The sequence below is a fragment of the Hipposideros armiger genome, unplaced genomic scaffold (assembly GCF_001890085.2).
Source record: "Hipposideros armiger isolate ML-2016 unplaced genomic scaffold, ASM189008v1 scaffold_454, whole genome shotgun sequence".
Taxonomy (NCBI): domain Eukaryota; kingdom Metazoa; phylum Chordata; class Mammalia; order Chiroptera; family Hipposideridae; genus Hipposideros; species Hipposideros armiger.
The window spans coordinates 667,739-677,113 of record NW_017731804.1 but is presented as its reverse complement, the minus strand read 5'-3'; the positions used below and the strand labels follow the sequence as shown (position 1 = coordinate 677,113).

General features: G+C 46.5%; 2 protein-coding genes across 3 annotated transcripts in view; one reads left to right on the top strand and one right to left on the bottom strand.

The window, feature by feature from the left end:
- The window catches only part of SPRTN (SprT-like N-terminal domain), a 10,801-nt gene extending 6,237 nt beyond the window's left edge, over positions 1-4,564 (bottom strand). The window contains exons 1-3 of one of the 2 annotated variants that reach the window (XM_019665842.1): positions 4,018-4,562; positions 2,933-3,032; positions 751-879 (exon numbers count right to left, since the gene is read on the bottom strand). In XM_019665842.1, the coding sequence (XP_019521387.1) occupies positions 751-879; positions 2,933-3,032; positions 4,018-4,238 (450 nt within the window). In that variant the 5' untranslated portion in view covers positions 4,239-4,562. Of the gene's footprint in view, positions 1-750; positions 880-2,932; positions 3,033-4,017 lie in introns of both variants that reach the window. The other variant, XM_019665843.1, reaches the window with a different exon arrangement.
- A 208-nt stretch (positions 4,565-4,772) lies between these two features.
- On the top strand, positions 4,773-9,369 carry EXOC8 (exocyst complex component 8). Its single transcript, XM_019665841.1, has 2 exons — positions 4,773-7,082; positions 9,000-9,369. The coding sequence occupies exon 1, from the start codon at positions 4,890-4,892 to the stop codon at positions 7,062-7,064; it is 2,175 nt and encodes a 724-aa protein (XP_019521386.1). The 5' UTR covers positions 4,773-4,889; the 3' UTR covers positions 7,065-7,082; positions 9,000-9,369.
- Positions 9,370-9,375: the final 6 nt, after the last annotated feature.

The window sequence follows — 9,375 nt, the reverse complement described above, 5'->3', positions numbered from 1 at the left end:
CCACAACTAGACTGAAGAACAAAACGACAGCAACTTGTCTGTTCCCCTTCCCCCAATTCCCCAGCACTGTTCCCATCTCCCCAATTCCCCAATAAAAATCTTAAAAAAAAAAAAAAAAAAGAGGTTATTTGATAGAATGAATTAATAACAATAAAAACTAATACTTAATTAGTGCTCAAACTGTGCTAAAATGTTTTGCATGTATTTTTCTCCTTTAATCCTCACAAGGATCCAACAGACAGTATCCATTATTCTCATTTTACATATGAGTAAACTGAGGCTGGGATAGCTGAGTAGGTCCCAGTTAATAACGAGTGGAGCCAGCATCTGAACCCATGCAGTCTGACTCCTCATGCTTTAGACCCCAGGCTCTGCCATCTCCTACAATATTATGCACAAATAAGAACCAAAGACTTCTGAGGACAGGGATGACAGAGGAAACGGTAGCAGAACATAGGATGGATTGAAGAAGGAGACTACAATAAGGAGACAAGTTCAGAGACAACTGTAATAGCCCACAAGGCAGGGGTTGCAGGCCTGAACTGTCGCCCTACGTGGTCAGAGGTTCCAGGAACCGCAGGCTCTGCAGCAACTCTACTCTGGTCCAGCCCAGCCAATCAGCTTCTGTAGGCCTCTCGCCTACTGGGGGAAATCCTCAGACAGAATTTGTTTCTACACAGCTCTGTTTTTAACTGAATCCCAAGAATTACTGGATGAATAGCTACTAAATATCACAAATGCCTCACATACCGTTATGTTCGCTCCAGTCAGACAATTGATGCGATGCATATGCTTACAGAACTCGGGACCGTGCCCTTCCCAGTCCGTATCATTATTAGTGACAAATAAATAGGCATGTATCATTTCATGCAAGAGGGTCTGAAACAAAACAATCAAATTAATTTGTTATGGTGTGTTTGAAATAAAAACTCATTTTCTTACTCTACCTGGAGTCTTAACCTTCTTTGGATCACAGGCTCCTTTCAGAAGCTGATGAAAGTCATGAAAAATCTTTCTAGAAAAGATATAAGCACACACACACAAAACTTGCATAGAATATCCAGAGCTCTACAGAACCCAGGTTAGGAACTCCCTGTTCCAGGAAAGCCTCTTTATTAATCAAAATCCAGAAGATAAGATCAATTAATTTACAGGGCTGGCCGAGTGGCGCGTTAGTTAAGAGCTGGCTTGGGACACCAGCTCTGAGCAGCAGGGCCCCAGTTCAGATCCCATATGAGGGCCAGTGACACTGCCCTCGACAGCTAAGATGGTGAACAACAGTTCAACCTGGAGCTGGTCTGCCGTGAGTTGACAGCGTAGGCTGCAGCCCCTGCTGCAGTGGGCTGCTGTGAGCTACCGTGAATGGCTGGCAGCCAGTGTGAGCGGCCGGCAGCTGGTGTGAGCTGCAGTGAGCCACCGTGAGCGGGAGTCCAATAGCTGGCGACTGACTGCCTCACCTGGGAAGAACGCAATAATACCAACATGGGCCAGTGAAACGATGCCCTCCACAACTAAACTGAAGAACAAAAGGACAGCAACTTGTCTGCTTCCCCTCCCTGATTCCCCAATGCTGTTCCCTTCCCCCAATTCCCCAATGAAATCTTTAAAAAAAAAAAAACAATGGATATAAATATTTGCAAATAGAATAATGAAAAAAAAGAAACTATAAACGATATCCTCTTCTCTCGTAGGTGGTGAGTTGACGATGGAGAGGGGTGGAGAGAGCAAGATTTCTCTGTATAAGCTTTTTACATTTTTGAAATTTTGAATCATGTAAAATTTTAAAATAAACAAAAGCTACTGCATTCTACACCAAGGATTAGTCTAACACTAATATAGCCACAATAGGTTTCTGTTAAGTGTTTAGATAATATACTTTTTTCCCGTCTTTTTACATTTAACATATGTGTCTTTATTTTAAGCATGTGTCTTTTAATCTAGCATGTCATTCCATGTCTTTAACTGGAGTGTTTAGTCCATTTATATTTAATGTAATTACTAATAGTGTGTTTATGACTACCTTTCTCTTTATTTTACCTGGACTTTGTTCCTTTATTCCTCTTTCTTTTTTTTTTTTTTTTTTAGCTGAGCCATCCTGCTACCTGTTGGCAGCTCAGCGGCAGCTCAGCTGGGGCTGGACTCGAACCGCTGTTGCTCAGAGCTCAAACTCTCGAGCAAGCTCTTAACCAACTGAGCCTGAGCCACTCGGCTGGCCCTCCCTCCTTTCTTTTTATTGATCAAGTATTTCTGTTGTACCATTTTACATTTAGTAGCTATTTACTTTTTTTTTTAAAGTGTGGTAAAAAAAACCAGTGACATAAAACTTACCATCTTAACCATTTTTAAATATACAGTTCAGCAGTGTAAAGTATATTCACATTGTTGTGAAACCCATTACCTTTTATTACCCTTAAAAACAGCATCCCTCATATTTCCAAGCATGTTTTAACATATTGCCCATACAATCTCTATCACCCTATGCGCTTTTGTGTAACTAGGGCAAGATGAGTCACACTGTGTGCTTCTTGGGGAATTTCAGGCATTTGCTAAACTCAAAGGCAATCTAGGCGTTTCTACTGCTCTACTTTGCTAGCAGGAGCGACCACTAGCTCTAGATATGAAGGGTCCTCATACTGGTTCGTTCTGCTGGGAGGGCAGCACCACGGTGGTTGAACAGAAGAGAACCAAAATTTATAAAAATGAGTATCACACACACATTGAACATAAGCAGGGTTGTTGTACAGACCAAATTACTTAATATACCTGAAAGCCTTTAACTTTGAAGCGCTATAAAAATATAAGGTAATCATTAGCCCCACTATTAAAATTTGCAACGAGGGAAAACGGATTGTTTTTACGTGCACAGCACTCTAAATCAATAATAAGCATTTCTAAATTACTGAGCTGATAATCAGGTTTATGCAAAGAATACCTCTACAAGATCCTTCCTTGGTCTCAACTTTAAAAGGGGTACACTGAGACGGATGGAGCACATCCCACCCTTGCCTTCGTAGCTGCATAACCCAGCACACCTGAAAAACAACCACCACAAAAGTGTTATTTACCAAATAGACACAAAAGGGAAACAGATGAAAAAGCAAATCCTTACACTTTTGGGGGCAGCTCACACTGAGAGACCTCTATGTCAGGTGACTTTCTTGAAAGTATACCCTGTTTGTTAGGAGAGATTTGCATCTTGGCCCAGTTGGGGAACGATGTGAATAGTAATTCACCCCAGCCAGGAGGCAACAGCTTGAAAACAATCCGGTTCCGGTTCCACCGTGACCCGCCCTCCTCCCGACAAGCTGTCACCACTCTGCTGCTAACAGCCATAATACTGCTCCAAAACTGTAACAGAAGCCTATACGGAGATCTGGGCTTTAAACACAATTCTGTATATCTTAATCTGCCTTATTTTGTTTTGTAACAAAAACAAGCAGGGTGCAACACAAGCGCATCTTAAATTTGGAACTCTGTTGCTGTACAAAAGTAATTATTTCAAATTGGGATTGCTCAGACTTAGAAAGGGATCCGTTTAGCGGCGTCCCTGAAAATCCTTGGGGTCCAGAAATGTGGGCAGGTCCACCTCGCCCACTCTATCGGCGAGCTCACTCCCACAGCGGAGGTGCCCTAATGGGCGCGGAGCACTACCCTCCGTCCTCGGCACTCTTTCTTTGGGGCAGACTGGTTGCTGCTCCCCCCTGGGTCCTAAAGTACTACCGCGAGACGTATCAGATATGCGTTAATTTATTTTCAAATGAGGTGAGAATCCTTTTCTCTCATTGTGTCCTTTATAAGTCAAACGGTAGCGGGGTGGGCCACACGGCTTACTTAAAGTGGTCTGAGAGGGAGAGGGGCAGGGCGAAATACGCCAGAGGGGCTGTCGGGTCCAAAACCAGAACCCCTCGTTTAACGGTCCCTGCTACGGTTGGGGCGGAGAAAGAAAAGAATCCCAGGGCCGCGGCTGCGGGGAAACCGTCAGCCCGCCTCTCTTCCCCAGCGGGGCTCGGGACTCACATTGTCATTCGCACGCTCCACTTCACCTCGACGGCCTCCAGCTGGCCCCAGAAGAACCGGTCGTTGAACAGCATAAAAAGGGCCTGTATATCCGGGGTGGGGTCCACCAACTCCCAAGACGCGTCCACCAGGGACGGGGTCTCCTGGACCTGACTGTGCTCCGGGGCCTGCAAGTTCCACTCCTCGTGAAGCCGTAACGCCAACAGCAGGTCCTCATCCATCGCTGCCAAGATCTCGGGCGGGGTCCGCAGACGTTAGGCTCGCTCCCACGTCAGGCCGCGACTCCACGTCCGGGAGGCTCTGAGGGGCGCGTCGACTCCTAGAAAATACCGCCTCTCGAGCCGCACTCCCTTAGCCCGAGCGGATCTCGCGAGAACTCCGGAAAAACTGCCTCGAAAGCGAGAATTGAGCTTGCCCCAAATCCCGAAGCCACGATTCTAGGGCTTAATAAAAAGAACTCAGCGTGACATCTCCTAGCGAGCTCAAAACTTGGGTTCCCAGGGCTTGGGCCCGAGGAAGGTTTCAGGAAGCCGGTTATCGCTTTTACCATACGACAATAACTAGCAACAGAAAGTTACGCTTGGCGCATGCGCAATACCTACCTCTCGCTCTGCCTCACCCTCCACTAACTTCCGCAACAGCTCTTGTAGCGCAAGCGCTCTAGGCCGTTGGCACTCCTGCGCAAGCGCAGTCTGCACTTGGCCCCCTTGCGCAGGCGTCCGTCTGAAGCTCAAAGGGGCGCAGGCGTACTCATCTCTCTTCCGTCCTGCTTCCTCAGCCCTGGAGCTTTGCCGGGCCTGGGTGGGCGAGGACAGCGGCAGCACCGGCGGCGGCGACGAGAGTGACAGTGACTGCGTGAGACTCAGACGGAAATGGCGATGGCGATGTCGGACAGTGGGGCGAGCCGCCTAAGGCGGCAGCTGGAATCAGCGGGCTTTGAGGCACGGCTGTACGTGAAGCAGCTCTCGCAGCAGTCGGACGGGGACCGGGACCTGCAGGAGCACCGGCAGCGCATCCAGGCGCTGGCGGAGGAGACAGCGCAGAACCTGAAGCGCAACGTCTACCAAAACTACCGGCAGTTCATAGAGACGGCCCGCGAGATCTCCTACCTGGAGAGCGAGATGTATCAGCTCAGCCATCTGCTGACCGAGCAGAAGAGCAGCCTGGAGAGCATCCCGCTTACCCTGCTGCCTGCTGCCGCCGCCGCCGGGGCTGCCGCGGCCTCTGGAGGAGAGGAGGGAGGAGGTGGCACGGGGGGCCGAGACCACCTCCGGGGCCAGGCTGGCCTTTTTCCCACGCCTGGGGGTGCCTCCCGCGACTGTGCGGGGCCGGGCGAGGAAGGAAAGCAGCGCACTCTCACCACCCTGCTGGAGAAGGTGGAAGGCTGCAGGCACCTGCTGGAGACGCCGGGACAGTACCTGGTGTACAACGGGGACCTGGTAGAATACGAGGCGGACCACATGGCCCAGCTGCAGCGGGTGCACGGCTTTCTCATGAACGACTGTTTGCTGGTGGCCACCTGGCTGCCGCAGCGACGGGGGATGTATCGCTACAACGCCCTCTATCCTCTAGACGGTTTGGCCGTGGTCAATGTGAAAGACAACCCGCCCATGAAGGACATGTTCAAGCTGCTAATGTTTCCCGAGAGCCGAATTTTTCAGGCGGAAAATGCTAAAATCAAACGAGAGTGGCTGGAAGTGCTGGAGGAAACCAAGAGGGCCCTCAGTGAGAAAAGACGAAGAGAACAAGAGGAGGCAGCGGCCCCTCGAGGGCCGCCCCAGGTGACAGCCAAGGCCAGTAACCCATTTGAGGATGAAGAGGATGAGCCTGCCGTTCCTGAGGTAGAAGAAGAGAAGGTGGACCTCTCGATGGAGTGGATCCAGGAGTTGCCGGAAGACCTGGATGTCTGCATTGCCCAGAGGGACTTTGAGGGGGCGGTGGACCTGCTAGATAAACTGAACCATTACCTCGAAGATAAGCCCAGCCCCCCTCCTGTAAAGGAACTGAGGGCCAGAGTGGATGAGCGTGTGCGACAGCTCACCGAAGTGCTGGTGTTTGAACTCTCCCCAGATCGGTCCCTGAGGGGAGGTCCCAAGGCCACTCGTAGGGCGGTTTGCCAGCTCATCCGGCTGGGCCAGTGCACGAAGGCTTGTGAGCTGTTTCTGAGAAACAGGGCGGCGGCGGTGCACACAGCCATACGGCAGCTTCGCATTGAAGGCGCCACGCTGCTCTACATCCACAAGCTGTGCCATGTCTTCTTTACCAGCCTTCTTGAGACTGCGCGGGAATTTGAGACGGATTTTGCAGGCACTGACAGTGGCTGCTACTCGGCCTTTGTGGTCTGGGCAAGGTCAGCCATGGGCATGTTTGTGGATGCTTTTAGCAAGCAGGTGTTTGATAGCAAGGAGAGCCTTTCCACCGCGGCTGAGTGTGTGAAGGTGGCGAAGGAGCACTGCCAGCAACTGGGTGACATTGGACTAGACCTCACCTTCATCATCCACACCCTTCTGGTGAAAGACATCCAAGGCGCCTTGCACAGTTACAAAGAGATCATAATCGAAGCCACTAAACATCGCAACTCCGAGGAGTTGTGGAGAAGGATGAACTTGATGACCCCAGAGGCCCTGGGCAAACTCAAAGAGGAGATGAAGAGCTGCGGGGTGGGCAACTTTGAGCAGTACACAGGGGACGGCTGCTGGGTGAACCTCAGCTATACCGTGGTCGCCTTCACCAAGCAGACAATGGGCTTCCTGGAGGAGGCGCTGAAGCTGTACTTCCCCGAGTTGCACATGGTGCTTTTGGAGAGCCTGGTGGAAATCATCTTGGTCGCTGTTCAGCATGTGGATTACAGTCTCCGGTGTGAGCAGGAGCCAGAGAAGAAGGCTTTCATCAGACAGAACGCATCCTTTCTGTACGAAACAGTCCTCCCCGTGGTGGAGAAAAGGTTTGAGGAAGGTGTGGGGAAACCCGCCAAGCAGCTCCAGGACCTGAGGAATGCTTCTAGACTCATTCGCGTGAACCCCGAGAGCACAACGTCAGTGGTCTGACGCTAGGCCTGTTGATGTGTATGAGTGTATTTCTCTTCTGTGTTATTTATATTTATATTGTTACATTAGCATTTTCTCTGTAGTCTCAAACACAGCTCAATAAACGATGTCCTCTGAGATAGAAATTTAAAATCAGAAGGAGAAAAGTGTTAAATTAAGCCCAAATAACAAAAGCACTGCAATTAATAAAATATAAGCTTTCCTTTTAAATTATGCTAACGCTCTAATGAATATATTGTCACAGTATAGCATTTCAGCTTATCCTTTGAGTCAAAATACACTTTCTCACACTTTATGTCATGTAACACAGAGAAATAATCTCTAGAAGTACATGGAGTCTAAGTATGTTGTGAAAAGTTTCCCAGTTCTTTAAAATGTTAGATTTCTTAAAGGTTACAGTGCCATATAAAATACTCCGCTTCGTATACTTCCCCACCTTAAAATGTGATTGAGCAATTTGGGGAAAAGAAAGGAGTTGGGAAAATTGGTGGTAGGGTAAATTTTGGTCAGAAGAATTCCTTCCTGGTAGTAGCTAGCATGTGGCCCCAATACTCCGATCCTATGAAATACAAGAGAAAGCTTTCATAAAACAGCAGACATTTCCAGCATGATCTGAACGGCTCATTATTTTTAGCTGCTAATCGGCAGCTTTATGATATCTGATTTGGAAGCATTTACTTGAAAATCTTAAGGACTATGATAAATAATTTTTTCAACATATTCCTGAATAGTATGAATTTCCACCTGGAGTTTTTGTCTTTATCATTAAAAAACTGTCAAAATAATTTTAAAAAAACAGGTCACGTTGAGAAACCTTGCAGCCCCAGGGACTTTGTTAGCTGCCCTGCCCCCTTCCAGTGTAGGTTATTTAGTGGTTCAGACTTCATGCAAAAGAAAGAAAAGTTTTCATTAAGATACTGATTTACAGTTCAATGTCTGGGTGAATGGGGAAATAAAAAAAATTATATGCAAACCCCGTAGTGTTCTCAAGTATGACTGCTTTGAGCAAAGATTTGTTTTTGTTTTTTTGTAACAGCGGGAAACAGGTGAGACAATGAACCCAAAGCAGAGGGAGGAAAAGACCTTTAGTGACTCCTGCCCAAATAAAACGCTCCAGGCTGCATTTTTCTTGTTTTATTTTTCTTTCTTTGTTTTGAAAAGTGAACACACTGCTTAATTCAGATTATTTAGTAAAACAAAAATAACTAAAGAAATTTGAGCTTCCCAAGGTTTCTAAGCTATTGCTTCTATTGTATAACGATTAGATGACATTCCCCAGACGGACAGAAATGCTAGCTCGCATCCATTTTTCCAGTAGCCTCTAGTTGTGATTCTTGTCCATAAGTGCCATTTCTGATGTCAATTACTTCAAAAGGTCATTGCTTTTATCTGAATAAAAATAGTGATATTAAGACTGTAAATTATGCAAAACCTAAAATAGCTTCCAAATAGTGGCTCAGGGTTGTAAGCTCCATGACTTAATTTTACTCATGCCAGAGGAGCCCTTTTATTTTATTTTTAACGATGACTATTTAAAAGGTTCAAAATTACCAAAGTTACGATTTTCTTTGACTGATTTTTTTACATCACTTTAGGATTTTCTGGATAACAGCCATACTGGATAGCTTAACTGAAGAAGAGTTATAATTTGTCTTTTTAAAGATCACTGGGAACTTGAATTTGATAAAAATTTTGTGATTATTTTGTGCCACTTACACTTTCTAAAATTGTATGAAACACATTGTGTAAATAGTTGATGCTAGGTCTATGATAACTTCTGAAATCAAAACTTCTCTTAAGGCAGGCATGAAGTTGTAAAATTTTAAATGCCTGTACTCAGATGTTTAAATGGTTGCTTCTCCATAGAACTGTCTGCTTTTTAAAACTAGAAGTACAGAATTTTCTTCTGTTAAAATTTGTGTGTTCCTTAATCAGAGCTGTTGCTGCAGAAGTGGCTTTGGTGGACCAGTGTGGGAGATGCTGAAAGACCACCATATTAGAATGTGCAATTGACTGGCTTCCTCCTAGTGGGGTAAGAGCTTTTCTCTAACTCCTTTCATTGGACTCCAAAGCAAGTTCTAATAATGAACGCACTTAGAGATTATCCAGAATGTAGCACATACTGTAATATACCCCCAAAGGGTTGGTTGCCCTTTCTTGCTGGCCACACACTTAGCACTGTCCCTTGAGCTTGGAATCACAGACTTGACCGAATTCATTACTGTTGAAAAAAGACACCCTGTGGAATTAAGTCTCTTTTTGATTAAAGCCTCATTTCACTGAAGTGCTGAAAACCCACTTATTTTTGTTT